The following is a 17,272-nucleotide window of genomic DNA, read 5'->3' on the forward strand; positions in this document are numbered from 1 at the left end:
AATAGACTGAGTCTCCAATAGATCCCTCTTGCTTCTCTGTTAGCATCACCTGAGGTTCAGGCTATGCATTTAAAAAGATGCTGTCGATGGGCACTGGCCTCTTTTAGTCTTTATAGCTTATTATGCAAGCCTCATCCTCCCTTTCTATCACATATACTTGTGATATAACCACATATCTAAAAGTCGGTCTCCCTTGAGGTAGTAAGAAGAGCCATTCCCAGAACTGAGTTAAAAGAATCCTTAGCAATGTCCTCTTGGCCACTTAAGATACATGTAGAACACCTGGATGCTGCTTTTCCATGCCTCTGTATCTTTACATGGCAGTCCAGGTTTCTGTGTTCTTCAGAAATGTTTCTCTTTCTGTCTGGCTCATGGGCCTCAGAAGAGATGAGGAACTGAAGACCTGCTGTGCCCCATGGTCTCAAGGTCCTCTTGGCTCATGTCTTCTCACTTGACTCTACGTGGGCTTAAGAAGATCCTCAATCAAGACAACATTCTCAGGACTTGTCATAAGGAACCATAATGTAAAGAATCCTAAAGTGCTTTTCTTAGAGCTTATATAAGCCAAAAAATGTCTTTGATTCCTCAAAACTGACCAGAGAGAGCTCAGACACATTGACATATAAGCAATCGGCACTGGTGAGATTGAATACTGCCCCCAAGTAGCTGCTACGGGCCCACATTTGGCCAGTGGTGCAGTAGTTCATCATCTTCCCCTCCATCAGCACCAGATCCTGGGGATACTTAGAGTTCCTCATGTAAACCTTGTGGCTCAGGGGCTGGTTGTTGCAGGACTGACCCCGGAAGTACACTTTGGAATACACAAAGTACAGCCCAGTGTCATTGATCACAAGGCCACCCTTCTTATACTTCACTCCGGAGATCAGGGCAACTCCATAGGTGTCTTCCCATTGCAGAGGGTTGGACCTTGAGTTGGGCTTGCCTGAAATAAATCAGAGAAGAATAGTCATGGTTCTGACACACTGAGCTTCCAAGGCAAAACTGTGGGCCCTTCCTCCAGTGAGTGTTTTACCCAGAATGACACAGCTCATGAAGAACTGGCAGAGGGGCTCAGTGCTCAGTTCATGACTGAATCCCTCAATCCTTTTGTCTAATTGCCTGCCTCACTTTTATTACCCATACAATTGGGACAAGAGTATAAACACCCCATCAATCACAGTGAGAAATTATTGAGATAGCTTTAGCTCTCTAGAACAAAGATTTTATGATCTTCAGAACTGGACTCTAAACAACTAGGCTTTGAAATCCCTCCACAAAGGGAAAAAGCCAACTCCAAAGAGCTCTGAAGTTCTGAAGTTGGGATGGATCTTATGATTATGTATATACCATAGTCAGAGACCTCTCTCTAGTGCTGAAATTAATGCCATGTGCCTGTCTTTTCCAATTAGATATCAAGCTCCTTAAAGGCAGGAACTATGTGTTATTCATCTTTGTGCCACCAAAGCTTGGCATACAGCAGGTGCACAATGTTTGTTGACTCAACTGGTTTATTCTAACAGTCTCTCTGCCCAGTAATTCCATGAACAGTGACACGCCACTTCCAGTGTTAGTCATGTACTTTTCAGATACTTAGGAATTGACAGTGGGAGCGCCCACCACGTGGCCAGCAAGTCATTTGCTCTGCATTGCAATCACCAGCTGAAAGCCCACAGTTCCTGACTTTAGGCTAAGACTGGCTCTCCCCTCTCACTCCTGTGTCTATTCTTGAACAAAATAGAGTGAAATTCTCCTAAAAGTTAAGAAAGCACTAACTGAAATAATTAAGCATCCACCACCTTCTGAACTCTCTTCTTTGGACCGGTGCTACAAATGCCCTAAGGGTCTTCCGAATGATTAGAAAAGAATGAGTTTCTTATGGGCAAGGACATGGTATAGATGATGTTCTCACTCTAGTTTAGGGCAGGTCCGTGCTGGATAGGGCCTCCATGTGTTTGTGAGACAGAGCTGACTGGAAAGATGTGAGCGTTCTGGAGTGCTAAATCCTGTCACTGCAAAGTTAACCAGCCTCTCAGAGCCCATAATGAAGACCAGACAATCATTCTGCCTTTTGCCAAAGGCTTTGCCAAATCCCACCTGGACATTCCAGATACAGACCTGTTACATGGGCCACTTTCCTCAGCTCCTTTTTTTCAGAAGGAGGACTGGGGCCACCTGCATCACGGAGAGATGAAGAATATATGTAAAAATTAGATACCAACTATTATTTTGGTGGGACTCTAAATCCCACTATTTAAATAAAAGATTTAAAAATTATATATGGCAACAGTCTAACATAGATTGATCTTGCAGGTTCAGACTGTAGTTCTCACAGTCATCTATATTTCAGAAACATTGAGGTCAAAGAAAAATCAGCCAAATTAAGACAGACATATGTGTCAATTACAAGGTTACAGTATAAGCATTGAGCCATAAACAGTAGTTGTATCATTAGAATTTACTACAACACTGTGAGGTAGGGATTACTGTCCAAATTTATTAATGGCCAAAGAGCTTAGAAGTTGGTAACTAGTCCAAGAAGATCCTGTATTCAATGTCGGAGACAGGACCAACATTGAGGACTTCTGAGTCCAAGTACAGAGCTCTTTAAGACAGAGGCCGAGGAAGCTGCTGAATATCTACCTTCTAGCCACCAGGTCTCCCCCAATAATATAACAGAACACAGTCTGTTCTTGATTAATTGTCTCATTAATTGTTTAATTGTCTCAAACAATCACCATGAGGCTCGAACACCTTTGACAGCTCTTCACTGACTGTGTAGCCGCAGACGAGTCCTCTGTCACAACTCTTAGCCTGTCTGCCCCAACTGTCTCCTCTCCCCACTCGCAGGAGGCATTGAGTGGGAGTTCTGTGCCCTGAACATACCCCACTTCCCACCTCTGGGCCATCTGCACAAAACGGCCTCCCAGACAGGTCTCTGTGTCAAATCTCTAGCAATCCTAGAAGGACTCTCTAAAATATATATCTCTCTTTGGAAAATCAGTCCAAGCCATTTTAATCAAATACGGTCTTCTGCTCCTTTAAGACCTAGGATCTCTCTATCTCTCCTTTCTGGTTTCCTCTGTCTCCTCTTTTTTTGTGTTAACTATGTTACTTGTTTTATTCTTCCCCAAGTAAAAGGCAAGTTCCTTACTATGTGTTGGTTTCACCAGAGTATTTAGCTCAGTGTATAATGTAGGGCATGTGACCAGTAAAATTTCCCAGATTAAATGGCAGGGGTTAATCTGACAATATTTCTCATAATAAACACTAGTTCTACTGACTTCAAGAATGTCAGCCAGGGTGGAGAGCTATTACTTAGGGAATGCATTCAGCTGAGACATTCAAAAGAGACTATTGAAAGGTGCTTGAGCGTATTGGGCTTGTTTTAGCCTGGGGAACTCATCTATGATGTGAGAATGGCCCAGTGTGCTGAAAGCATTGCCTGATCATGAACAATCATGACTACCCAAGACAACCGCCCATTAATGAGGTGTTAATGAACAGGAAAGGTAAAACTGAGTCTCCTCTGCATTCTTACACCACAGACCATCTGAGAAGCTGAGCTGGCATCAGGCCATGTGCTGACAGGAAATGGAACAGAAAACCACACGTGCGTATCTTTATATCCTTCACAGAGCCTTGTAATAGGTGATTCTCAGAGCAGATATTTATTAAAAAATATCTGCTGGATAAATACTGGAATAAATAACCTGGAAATTTATCCTAGACGTTGGCAATGACTGCTGCCCCCGGGTCTTTGCACATGCCATTCCCAGCCCCAGGCAAGGTTCTCTGCCATCCCTCTACCCACTCTAAGCACACACATAAAACTCTTCACTTGGTGAGCTCCTGATTCCTCAGGCATCAGCATAAACAACACCTTCTTAGAGGGGATGTTTCAGATCACTCCATCTTGGATTTAACTTAATACAATTTGAAATTATGTGATTTGTTTGCTTGCTTTTGTTTATCTTCTCTGCCATGCTTAAAGCTCTTTCAAGACACAGGCTCCTTTTTCTGTCTCATTCTCCATCGTCACCCACAACCCAGCACCCAGCCTGGTGCATAGGAAGTTCTCCAAGAACATTTGTGAATGAATAAAAGATTTAGCTAGTTAACTCGAAAAAATGGAAATTTAAAAAAGTAGCAAATAAGAAAGTATAATCTATAATAGTACCTCCTAGATAAACATCACTGTTAACATGTTGGTGTGTAAAACTTTCTAGTTCTTTTCTAAAACTATGAACATACACTTATGCACTTACATAGTCAATACTAAACTAAATATACCCTTTTGTAACTTGCCTTTTTATCTGACGATAAAGAATGCCCAATCCCCGTGGCACTGAATGCCTTTCTGATATATGGTTTTTAGTTACTATTATGTTCTTGTCTGAATACACCACAATGTATTTAGCTGATCTGTTATGAGGCATTTAAGTTTCCTCAGAGCTCTTTATTATAAATAGCCTCATAAAGGAGGGATGAACATTGTAATATGTAAATCTTTAGGCACATCTCTGATTGTTTTAAAGATGAGTTTTATTGATGGGATTACAAGGTGAATTCATGATTTCAAGCTATCGCTATGCTTGAAACTGCTCTTCAGAAAAGCTACATGTACACTGGCTGAAACCAATGTTTAAGCAGGCCCTTTCCTCTCACAGTTTTGCCAAACTGGGTTTGCTATTTTTTATTTAAATGATGAATATAGGTAACCCCTTGTTTAGATTTAGATTTGTATCTCTTCTTAATAAAGTTACTAATTTGATTTCCATGTGATAATTCACCAATTTTATGATTGCCTGGGTTGATCTAGAGAAGGCCACTGTTAGCTGAGGTAGGTACACCTGACTCATCTGTTCATTTGACTTTTAATCACTACATGACTCCAGAGAGTGGGTGAAAGATGAGTAATTAGGAATTTGCTTCACCAGCCACATTCCACTGATTGTCACAATGATTTTATTTTAGAAGTCCTCTAGAGGCTTCATCTTCCTAACAAACATTTGCACTTGGTTTACGCACATCTGGAGTTCCTAACTCTTCGTGTCTTGGACACAGAACTCAGGAGTAGAACATTGCAACAATGGCTTCTGCAAGAGCTCACATTTCAGGACAGGACTGGTCCAGCTATCCACGGTGGGTATAGCCTGAGAAAATGGAATGGCTCCACTTAGTGGATGGCCATTACTGCCTTCTGTTTTCATCTCAATTTCTAAGGATGAGATTCACTTGTCTTCGCAGAGGGCTCCTGCTTTTCATCTACTCATTTCATGGCAACTGTAAGGAGTGTCCCTGTTTTATAAAGCATTAGCATCAGGCAACGTGGTGGCATCAGAAGCCTGTTTCCTCCTAGCCCCACTTCCACACTGGGAGCCTTCAACATCTCATCTCATCTGTCTGGTATTTTGTGTCACTTCTGCATAATAAGATAGCTGGACCGGACACACCTTAGGCTCTCCTCTAAGCAAATCGAGAAATTCATTGAATCTTATTTAAGACAAGAGAAGAATAGTCTAAAATCTTTCTTTCCATTGTGTCCAAAACTGCCCTGAAATTTCATGAGGTCGATGTTCAACATTTTCACCTTCTTTCTGTCCTGAATCTCACACAAGGGATTTTCCTCTATTATTGAGGGTAGTTGGTGACTCTGCTGCTAAAATTCTACAATCCTTTGAACAATGGCTAAAGTCATTCCCCAAACGTACCAGTGACTTCAAAAGAAATGTCCAAATATCCTAGTGGTTGGTCATCTGATTTTTAAAAGCTTATTTATATCCTATGGAATATTTTTAAAATAAAGACTGACTCTTGAGTAATCTCTTTAGAGAGATAACAAGAAGACATTTTCCAGGAACATGTGTCTCTGTCCTCACTTCCTCTCCTCTTCCTAGTGGTTATAGCCACTGCTGTGTGCCGGAACCAGGAAGCCTGGGGAAGGGAAGAGGCCTGGAGCTGGCTGCAAGGTGGACAAAGGCCCATGCTTATATACGTGTCTCTTTCTGAAGTCAAGGGAAAATTATTTTGAATTGTGTGCAGTGCTTGGCTACACTTACTTTGAGCAACTAAATTCACTTCATATTTTAAAGCAACTCCACGTACCACATTGACTAGAGATTCAGAATTAGCCAGACTCCTCTGATAGAATACATTGGCCTGAGAGTGGGATGGAATTCAAGGCATTCCACCATAATGATTCAGTGCCGAAGATTATCTTCGGGAGCTCAATGTACATGTATAAAAGGACTCACCTATTTGCTTTTCCAAAGATGATACTGTGTGCCTTTGGCTGGTGGACTAGCAAAAGAAGAGAAAAGACATATACTAAATATAAAGTTATTTGAGCAAAGGATGCAGAAATGTCAAACAAACCAAGCCCTTTAAAGATAATTCAAATATCTTAGAACCTTTCTTAACTCAGGAAGGGCTGCTCCATGGACCAGGGTTTTACTTTGGCCAAGCAATTGTCTCTCCTCATTCCTCAGTTTTGTGTCTTGAAATAATGGCAATATATGTATTTTTAAATTTGCCAGAAGTCATGTGTACTCACAGGAGAGAAGCAAAGAGAGAGAGAGAGAACTGGAAAGCAAGAATCCACTCCCCATGGGTTGTGGTCATTCCACAATCCCTTCCCCTCCATTTCTCCCTCCTTGGGAATCTTGGGCACATGTTCTCTCTCTCTCACACACACACACACATTCACAGACCGAGGGTGTTTCTCAAGCGGCCAAGTCTGGGACTCAAATGGCACAGTTGGCCATGTAGGATCCAGCTGCCTCAACCACCAGGCCCCAGGCTGGTCCAGTTAAAGTATTTTCAAAGAGCTTTAGTTTGACATTTGAACAGATTCACTTCTAAGCAAAACTCAAAGTTCTTGTTATTCCTTAAATCACAAGGTATGAGGCAGTAAGTGGCTCAATAGACGGACTTCCACAGCTGAGAAAGGAATGATCTGGCTATGATGGCTTACAACACAGAAAACATTTCTTTCACTCATTTGGGCTTCTCTGCCCATAAAAATAGAATGACTAAAATGATCCATTTCTAAGGCAAAAAGAAAAAAAAAATGACTGGAAAGCAGTGGCCCACAGTAGCCCACCCCCTTCTCCAGCAGAGCTGTTCTATCCCCAGTGACTCCGCTCAGCGCTCTCCAGCCAGGCTTACCTCTCGGAGTTCGGCCAGTTCCTTCTGTAGGTGGAAGAGCTGAAACATCCCCAGGCCCATTCCAACCAGGACCACCAGAACCATGAAAAACATCACAAGGAGACAGAGGCCTGGGTTGTGCTCCCTTCTCTTCTTCAGAGGTGGAGGAGGCAGTGGGGGCAGCGCTGGAGGTGGCGGTGGGGGCAGTGGTGGTGGTGGTGCTGGCGGCAGCGGCGGTGGCCTCCTTTGGCCTGGCCTGTTGGGCACGGAGGATGGACAGGGGAGGACTGACCCTGGAGGGGTCCAGGGACTGCTGGCACTGCTATCCACCCAGTAAATTTGGGGATATGGATAATTGAAGGGCTGCTGCATGGCTCAGGGTTTTACTTCTCACTTCTGTAGAGCTGAGGGGTCAAGGATGGGACTGCGGGTGCTGACTGCTCGAGAGAAGGGAGGCTGGTCTCTCTTTATAGAGTTTCCACAGTCGAGGGGAACACCTCTCTCCCGCTCTCTTTCTTTCGTTTTTTCTGCTTCTCACAGAGACACCCACTCACTTTGCATCTGAGGCTGAGAAGCCTCAAGAAGCTCAGAGTAAACCCCTGGAAGTTTCCGCCCACAAGTTTCTGATGAAAGCCTTCAAAGCCCCAATTGCTATCACTGTGCTACCAGAGAAGGCAGGTGAGCTTGGGCTCATGTCCTAGGGTCCTGCAGAGCAGGATGGTAGTGAGACAGCACTGTGTTAGCTGCTACTCAGAGACAGGGGGAGTGTCAGTGGGCGTGTTCAGGCAAGATCCTCCCCTGCTGTCTCCCTTTTTCACTCCCAACTATTTAGCCTGACATTGCAAATCACCATGATCTACAGGTTAGAATCCTGTTCAGCCCACTACTGAGATTAGATCAGAGGCTGCGAAGTGGTGGCCCATATGGCTCACCCTACAGACCTGCTTTGTTTGTACTTCACAATGTTTCTCTTTTCATTGGTTGCCTGCTCTTAAGATCAAGAGAGTCCACATTAAAACATACATTTGGGGGCTAGCACGTGATGTGGCGGTTAAGGTGCTGGGCTCCCACATGGCTGGCTATGGTTCGAATCCTGGACCTGGTGGCTTGAGAATCATGCTGAGCATGTGGACATGCATGCTCAAAATCCCAAGAGGAGAATGAAGGAGAAGAGAAAGGATTCAGGCATGGCTGTACCCCTAGGGGTGATTTTTGCTCTCCTCTCTGTTTTTCTGGCAAGCACACACACCCTTTGGCAAAACAAACAACAACAATAACACAATAACACATCCATTTCTACTCTGTTCTGAAACATTAGCATACTGGGTACAATTATGACCATCTTGACCATCTTCACAAACCCAACCAGCTGGAGCTGGTCCTCTAAATTGCGCACCGCCACCCTCCACTATGTGCTGCACCTGCTGGTCCCAGCAGGCACTTCTGCTCGTAGTCCCGTGAGGGTTGTCAGAAGAAATACATTAAACTTGAATTTCAGGTAAATAATAATTAATTTTTAGGACAAGTATTTCTTAAATATTGCATGGAATGTATTTAAAATCTATTCCTTCCTCACCTGAAATTAAAATTTAATTGTGTGTCCTATTTATTTGTTTTTTTTAAAGAAAGAATTATTTATTTATTTTATTTATTTATTTATTTTTTTGCTATAGGGTGCGTGCTCTCACGGAAGAGACAGAGAGACAGTAAGTGAGAGCTCAGACTGCGGTTGACTACATGGAAGTCAAGCGAGATAACCATTACACCATCTGCTGACCCCTGTTTGTTTTTTAACAGAAGTTGGCAACTCTACCTGGGCTAGCCTCACCCTTCTCCCTGGCCTCAAATACCATTGAGCTGCCAATAACTTCCAAGTATTCAGCTTCATACCCAATCATTCCTCCACATAAACTAAATTAACCTCCCATAAATCCTTATTTTCTATTTTATTAGAGATTTTTACTTTTCAAACTTTATGCTTTATTATTATTATGTGTTAGAATATCTGGTACTATCACTCTAGCTCTCTCACCTTACCAAACCAATATGAAAACATTAGTTCCACATTCTGCCACATTCTGCCCAGTCCACTCCTACTCTCCATACTGCCTGTTTCTCCTGCAGTCCTTCCTCCTGGCCACAACTCCTCTCTTTTCCTCTCCCCAGTTAGCTGGTTGCTCAGGAATGTTGATTTCACTTGAGTCATGTTTTGGCCCTCTCTCAGCACTTCCTTCCTGCTCTTACGTTTCCTGCTGCTATTGCCTGAGGTCAGAAACGTTATCTCTCACCCAATACACTGAGATGGCTTCCTCGGTAGTCTCTGCCACCAGCCTTTCTCAAGGCCAAATCTCCCTGTAAAATGTTGCAAGAATGAGGTTTGCACAGTTCCTGAGTGGAAGCTGGATGTGGGAGAGAAACCTGCAGAGGAGCAGGGCAAGCTGTTGAGCTCCAGCTGTTAAGAACCCTGGGTCTCTTAGGAAACTGGTTGACTCCTCGAATCAAACCTTTAGGAGAAGGTTTTAGGCAGGGAAGTGAGACAGTAGGATTTGTTTTTGCAAAACTCATTCTTGCAACATTTTACAGGGAGATTCAAATGAAATCAACACTCCTGGGAAACCAATGTACAGACTATGGTATATGCTTGTAATCCCAGTGGGTCAGGGAGGTTGAGGCGGCAGGACTGGGAGCTCACAGCTGGCCTGGACCACACAGAAAAATCCTTCTAAAACAGAGCCCATGGGACCAGCAGATGACATAATGGTTACATCACTGGACTTCCACGTAGTTGACTGCAGTCCCAGACCTAGTGGCTTGAAACTCATGCCAGGCACATGTGTGTAAATGCCCTAAATCCCAAGGGAAGGATGGAGGAGAAAGGATTGTAGTGTGGCCATCCACTCTGAGGGATAATTTCTTGCTTTTTGTCTCTCTGTCTCTCCAGCAACCCCATGTGCCCTATAGCAAAAATCTCTCTAAATAAATAAATATATCAGAGCCAATTGGGACAGTGATCCATTTTTTTGAGGTGGTCATATCATTCGTTCAGTTGCCACTAATGCAGATGAAAATCTGATTACATCAGACTACTGTTAAAATAACATTTTAGTGACTTCTACTGTCTTTAGGATAAATTCTAAACTCTTTGCCATGACTTTCAAGACCCTGCATTTCCTGAGCTCTTCCTAACTCTCCAGTGTATACTCCCCAACCCCCTTTAGGTTTTTGCCATAGGGTGAGTGCCCTTATCAGAAAGACAGAGAGAAATAGTGAGAGGAAAAGTGAGAAATCACCCATCTGAGAGGATGGCCATATAGCAACCCCTTCTCTTCCACTCTCCTGGGATTTGGGGCACACGTGCACACACATCCAGTGTGATTTTCAAGCCACCGGATCTTGGACTCAAACCATAGCTGGCCATGTGAGAGTTCAGTGCCTTAACCACCATGCCACCTGCTGGCCCCCAGTGTACCTCCTTTTACCCTCTTCCTCTCTCATCACAATGAAAGCCCAGGTTCACAATGGGCTTTCAGACCATTGTATCTGCTAAGTCCTTTCTACCTCAGGGCCTTGATTTAAGATGCTCCCATCAGCTGGAAGGCTGTTTACTCCACCCCTCTACCTCTGCCCCATCTTTATATGACCAGATCCTAGGAAACCTTCAGTTCCAGACTAAATATCACTTCTTCAAAGAGTCTTCTGCCAACCGCTCCAACTAAGCGAGATAAGCTCTGTTAGTATTATCTCTCATAATACTTTTTTTTTCTCTTCTGCTGCTTTTCACAATTACGTGGTACATAAAGACATTTCAGTCAACAAAGAACATATATATAATGTTAGGAGCCCCTTCTCCCATAATAGAGCTGAAAAACTCCTATCTCCTAGTGACCTGTAGCTGTCCTAACACTACAGTACAATGCATGACTTAGAAGTTTGTAGAAACAAACCAACCATGTTGCAAGTCCTGTAAGTATAACATGTTGGGACCATGCAGTTAACACAAGCTGAATATAAAAGAACTGCCCCTCATGGCTAAAAGCAAGGACTCAGCTAGGAGAACTGTTAGTAAGGTCAACAGTTTATGAGTTCTGGTCCTCCATTGTGTTGCTGTACTGGCCTGCACTCAATTTCTCTGCCATGGGCCTTATTGCCATACCCTGGTACCCCATAAAGGCACCCCAGCCTTACTATAACTTTTACAATAATCCTGAAGGAATGTAGATCCACTAAGGCGGTGGCTGCGAATGGGAATTACTCCCATTAGATTCACCCCACCCTCCTGGAAAATGTCAATAAAGAATGCCACATTCACTTCTCCTACTGGGGATTACATAGATAAGCATTAGGAAGGTTTAGGTTAAAGCTACTAAATTGGTGAAATGATCTCAGTAGCTGGGAGGGGCTCAGGGACTCATCCACGAGGTGCTGATCCCCCAAAGACCATGAGCCACCTTTAATCAATCCCAGGACAAGGAAGATTGCCGTCCCCAAAGCCCCAGCCATTGTATAGAGCAGCATGTAGAGGGTCCCAAGTACACAGTAACCGTTAGGTCAGTCATTAAGCTGCTCACAAGGCCACATTCCTTTCCCATGTAGACATTAGACTCACTCTCTCAGCTGTGGATTACCCCAGAGATAATATATGTATTCCACTTTAGTATGTTAACCTTGTCTTTACTTAACCATACAGGATTTTTATCTAGGCCTTTGTAACTGGTAATCTGCTGCCTCTCTAGCCTGAGGCTGAAGTTCTCAAGCTGGCCTGGGGCTCAAGTTCTCAAGCTGATCTGGGACTCAAGTTCTCAAGCTGATCTGGGACTGAAGTCATAAAGCTGCCCTGGAACTGAGGTTATTAAGATTCCTGGGAGCCCTCTCATCTGAAAGACCCTTCTCGGTAATCAAGATCTAAGGAGAGGATGCACCAGACAAATGGACTTCCTCATTCTAAGGATTATGACTGTTTATACCTAAACAAAACAGATGTTATGTTTTATGATGATTGTTCCTATGCTTTGAATGCTTTACCTTTTGTGGTAAAATCTTTTACTTACTTCCCCTCACCCATCCTACTCCTATAAAACTCCTTCAATAATAAATACGTATGTCCCCTAGCCATCAGGGCTGCAGTCTTGAGCTTGCTCTGGCTGTAGTCGGCTGAGAACACGCTAAAGGGCATAAGGTCTCAGTCTCATTCCTGATCAACCGTGTCGCCTTCCTGTGTACGAGTTTTGACCCACCCTGGCTGGAGCAGGGCTTCCAGCAATAACACATATCATTATGTTCTGTGCATAATATTTGATCATGTAATAAACAGCCATATTATTGGTCTGTGTATGTACATACTTTTTACTGTTATTTTAGAGTGGACTCCTCCTTATTAACAGTAGGCTATGTTGCATTTCATATACCTCATGTTCATCATGTTTCTTATTACATCATTTTCTTGTAGGCTTGATTTTATCTTTTTTTATTTTTAGGCTTTTGCCATGGGGCATGTGCACTCACCAGAGAGGGACAGAGACTATGAGAGAGGAAGTGAGAAATCACCACAGGAGGGATGGCCATGCCTCAATTCCTTCCTCACCATTCTCCTTTCAAGATTTTGGGCGTGCGCACACATGCATCCCATGTGAGTTTTAAGCTACCAGTCTGAGACTTGAACTGTAGTCATTCATGTGGGAGTCTAGTACCTTAACCACCATGCCATACACTGGCCCCTTTATCTCACTTTTAAAGTTTTTTATCTCCAGAGAGAGAGAGAGAAGATGGCACCTTCTAAAGGGTCTTCATGCTACAGTCCTCAAAACTGAAGTCCTCCCATATTGCCTCAAGTATCTCACAGCAGTACCCCTACTGCCTGGGGCACTTAGTTGGGCCAACATCTTGGTTTGTGGGAAAAGATGTGGAGGTAGAAGAGAGTGATATTGATGTTCTTAACCCTGTGTAGGCCTAGGCTAATGTGTGTATTTGTGTCTGAGTTTTTAACCAAAAATTTTAAAAAGAAAAAAAAAAAAAAAAATTAGAAACTTTAAAAATAGAAAAAACTAACAAAATACGGATATAAGGAAAAGTCATATTTTTCTACAGTTGTGTAATATGCTAAAAATTTTTTTCTGTTTTTGAAGAGGTTCTTTTCGCTATAGGGCGCATATACTCGCCAGAAAGAGAGAGACAGAGAGATAGAAAGCGCGAAATCACCCCCCCGGGGGGATGGCCACACCGCAATCCCTTCTCTTCCATTCTCCTCTCGGGATCCTGGGCACGCACGCACACACGCCCGGCGTGAGTTTAAGCCACCGGGTCCGGGACGCGAACAACCATCGACTACATGGGAGTCCAGCAACAGCCATTACACTAACTGCTGGTCCCAATATGTTTAAATTTTAAGCTGAGCATTGTATGTAAGAGTCAAAAAGTTTAAGAAATTAAAATGTTGTAAAGTAAAAAAGTTACAGTCAATTTAGATTAATTTATTATGGAAAGAAAAAATATATTTTTTAGAAATGTAGTGCAGCCTAAGTGTTCAGCGTTGAGAAAGTCTACAGCAGAGTTCTAGGTACGTTCACTCATTACTCACTCACTGACTCACCCAGAGCAACCTCCATTCCTGCAGGCTCCATTCACAGTAAGCACTTAGATAGGAGTATCACTTTTTATCTTTTCTACTGTATTTTTACTGTACCTTTTCCATGTTTAAGTATACAAATACCATTATGGTTCAGTTGCCTATAGTACTCAGGATGGTAACATGCTATATGGGTTTGTAGCCTGGGGCAATAGGCGATCCCATATAAACTAGGTGTTCAGTCATGCCCTCTAGGGTTGTGTAAGTACACTGTGATATTTGCACAATGCTAGAATTACCATTTCACATACTTTTATAACATCTATCTTCTGTGCTCAAATGTACATCTCATAAGCACAGGGAGTGTATATTCTTAGGCTCCACAGTGCCTACCATCTAACACGCACTCCAGAAATGATTGTTGATGGGACCAGCGGTTGGCGTAACAGCTGTGTCACTGGACTCCCATGTAGTCGATTATAGTTCAAGTCCTGGACCCGATTGCTTAAATTCATGCCGGGCACATGTGCATGCATGCCCAAGATCCTGAGAGGAGAATGGAAGAGAAGGGATTGCGGTGTGGCCACCCCCCACTGGCGGGTGATTTCTCACTTTATCTCTGTATCTCTCTGTCTTTCTGGTAAGCGCAAGTACCCTACAGCAAAACCTCTTAAAAAAAAAAAAAAAAGAAAAGAAATTATTTTATTGGAAAACATCCCAATGGACTCCCCAAGAATTGGTTTTATAGTACCCTGAGTTTACAGCTCATTTGCTTTCTTTATTTCTTATCCATGTTTGGCTTTAAACCCTGAGACAAATTGAAGGATATTTAAGAAGAATTACACAAGCTTACTCCCAGCACCATTTATTCCTATTAAGAATCCAGCGGAATCTTAGAGCAACATTTGGTCTTTCTACCTCCAGATGACCTTCTTACCACCCGAACCATAAACCAAGACGCCAGGGAGCATAGAGCACCTCTGTGCTCAGAGCTGTTGTTCAGTTTGCCATTGTTCTGTTTTGTCTTGCCTTTTTAAAGTTCTGCTACAGCGCATGTGCGCTTGCTAGAAAGAGACAGAAAAGTACAGAGGGAAAGTGAGAAAGCACCCCTTGTTGGGGATGGCCACACTACGATTCCCTTCTCCATTTTTCTCAGGATTTGGGGCACACACTCATGTGCCTGGCATGTTTTTTAAGCCACCAGGGCTGGGACTCAACCACGCGGTCAGCCATGTGGGATGTAGTCACCTTAGCCATTGTGCCACTGGCTGGCCTTCAAAGGCTTCAGTATCACTTGGTGTATCCACCGTTTCTCTCAGGCTCACAGGCTGAAAGTTCAAAGTTCTCTTGCAGTGAGAATACTGTCACCCACCCTTCCATGGTAATGTTCAGGCAGTGGCTCTGCAGAATGACCGTCCTTTATTCTCTGTCTTCGGAAGTAATACAACACATGGTGTACAAACTGAGGACAGAGCCGGAGGTCCTGCACTGGTTACCAAGTAGTATGAGTGACTGACTGAATTTCTCAGAAAGAAACAGGTAAAATGAATTCTCTATTTTAAATAGTGCCTGGTCTATATTTTAAATATTTATTGATCAGATTAGTACAAGTGTGAAAACTGACACTCAGATAAGTCACTTGCCTAAGGCCACAGAGCATTTTGGCTTTCGAGTCAAATCTGTCCTTTTTTTTTTGCTGGGGAAAGAGAGAGAGATAGTGAAAGAGAAAGTGAGACATGACCTCCCCCCCCATAGGGGGAGGGGCCATGCCGAACCTCTGTTCTCCTCTTGGGATTTGGGGCCTGCATGCACACATATACAGACACACACACGCCTGCTGTGATTTTTCAAGCCAGGACTCAAACTGCAGTCACCCATGTGGGAGTCCAGCACTTTAACCACCTCGCCACCTGTCGCCCCTCAAGTCAAATTTCTGACCCAAAGAAATCATAATGGGAGAGAGATAATAAAACAGGAACGTTTCAGACTGTGTGAGTAGTGCCCCCAAGTGCACAGGGCTGCAGAGCAGTGAGCAGGAGGGACAGGGTGTGAGGCACACCCCAAACAACATCTGTGAAGACTGGAAGTTGGGTCTTGTGGGCTCTTTTTTGAGTCCCTTTTTAATATTCGAAGTGCTACATTGCAAAAACATGTGTCACGGTGGGTTTGTGGGAAAGGAGATGCAGCGAAGACTGCCTTAAATGTCAAAGTCGTTGCTGCCGTCACCCACCATTTCCTCTACGTGCCTCTCAGAAGGTTGGGGTGAGCAGCAGGATGCCTCGAGAGCCTTCCCCCCTAGGGTCTCAAAAGAAGCTACTTCAAAGCAACAGGGTCTCTGAGTCTGGGGTGTGACTGACTATCATGGACAACAGGAAAAATATAGCCTCATTCCAGTGAGTAAAAACATCCCCAGCTCTTGCATTCCTTGTTATTTTACAAACGAGGTATCTCCCAGGAGCCTTATTTGCAAACCAGCTGTAGTTCTGTTGTCTTTATCTGCTCAGGCTGCCGGAACAATGGCTTAACCAACAGAACTATATCTCCTCACAGTTCTAGAAGCTGCAAGCCTGAGATCAGGTACCAGTGTGATCAGATTGTGGTGAGCAGGTTCTGTTCCTGGCTGTAGATGACTGTCTAGTCACTGCGTATTCATGGGGGAGAGATCTCTTACTCTTTTAAAAAAGCCGCCAGTCCTAGCAGGTACAGACCCCATCCTTATGACCTCATAAAAGGATAACTTTTATCTCTTTCTCCAAATATAGTCAACTGGGGGTTGGGGTTTCAACAGATGCATGTGAAGGGGAGCTGGGACCTAATACAGTTCATAGCTGTCTGAAACCTCACAGGGCTCCAGTATCTCGACACTAGAACAACATGGAGGTTGTCCTGCATGCCCTTCATTTCACAGGTATGCGCACTGAGCTTCAGAGACATGACAGGATTTTCCCAAAATCACACAGCCAGTGCATGGAAGAGGCAGGAAGAAAACCCTATCTCCTAGTGCTTTCCTACCACATCTTAAACGTCTAGAAATTTTTAAAAAACAAGCATTTGTTTCTGCTCAATTTCATCTACACATTTTTTTTTTATAGATCATAGACTAGTTTATTTTTAACACCCATCGTGCCATGAATTCATAGGGAATAGGTTTCAGTAGCTCAGGCTCCTTTCCATTGGTTCTCACAACGTGCGCTTCTCTGGGTGGAGCAGGCTGGCGCTTTAGTTGAACCCAGGTACCTACCTTTTCTCTTTGGCTTCCTTCTTTTTGCGGTCATTTTCCTTCCCACGTTTTAGGAAGCTATCTCTGCTCTTAGAATGCTTAATATGCACAATACGCACATTAATTCTCTTGGCAAGAATCTTGGCCTTGTTTGTTTACAACAATGCCAACAGCATGCTGGGTGACATTGTAGACTCTTCCAGCTTTGCCGTGGTCACATTCCTGGGGCATTCCTTTTTGAACAGTACCCATTCCCTTGATGCCTACAATATCACCTTTCTTGTAGATTCGCATATACGTTGCCAAAGGAACAACTCCATGTTTTCTAAAAGGCCTAGAGGACA

General features: G+C 43.5%; 1 protein-coding gene across 2 annotated transcripts in view; it reads right to left on the minus strand.

The window, feature by feature from the left end:
- FASLG (Fas ligand) overlaps positions 1-8,190 on the minus strand; it is a 25,001-nt gene extending 16,811 nt beyond the window's left edge. The window contains exons 1-4 of one of the 2 annotated variants that reach the window (XR_333637.3): positions 7,168-8,190; positions 6,255-6,300; positions 2,116-2,172; positions 283-943 (exon numbers count right to left, since the gene is read on the minus strand). Coding sequence is in view for 1 of the 2 variants with exons in the window: in XM_006142348.3 (XP_006142410.1) it covers positions 549-943; positions 2,116-2,172; positions 6,255-6,300; positions 7,168-7,518 (849 nt within the window). In the remaining variant the exon portion in view is untranslated. Of the gene's footprint in view, positions 1-6; positions 944-2,115; positions 2,173-6,254; positions 6,301-7,167 lie in introns of those variants that run through there. The other variant, XM_006142348.3, reaches the window with a different exon arrangement.
- Between the last annotated feature and the right edge of the window lie 9,082 nt (positions 8,191-17,272).

This window comes from Tupaia chinensis, unplaced genomic scaffold, assembly GCF_000334495.1.
Source record: "Tupaia chinensis unplaced genomic scaffold, TupChi_1.0 Scaffold000074_1, whole genome shotgun sequence".
NCBI lineage: Eukaryota > Metazoa > Chordata > Mammalia > Scandentia > Tupaiidae > Tupaia > Tupaia belangeri.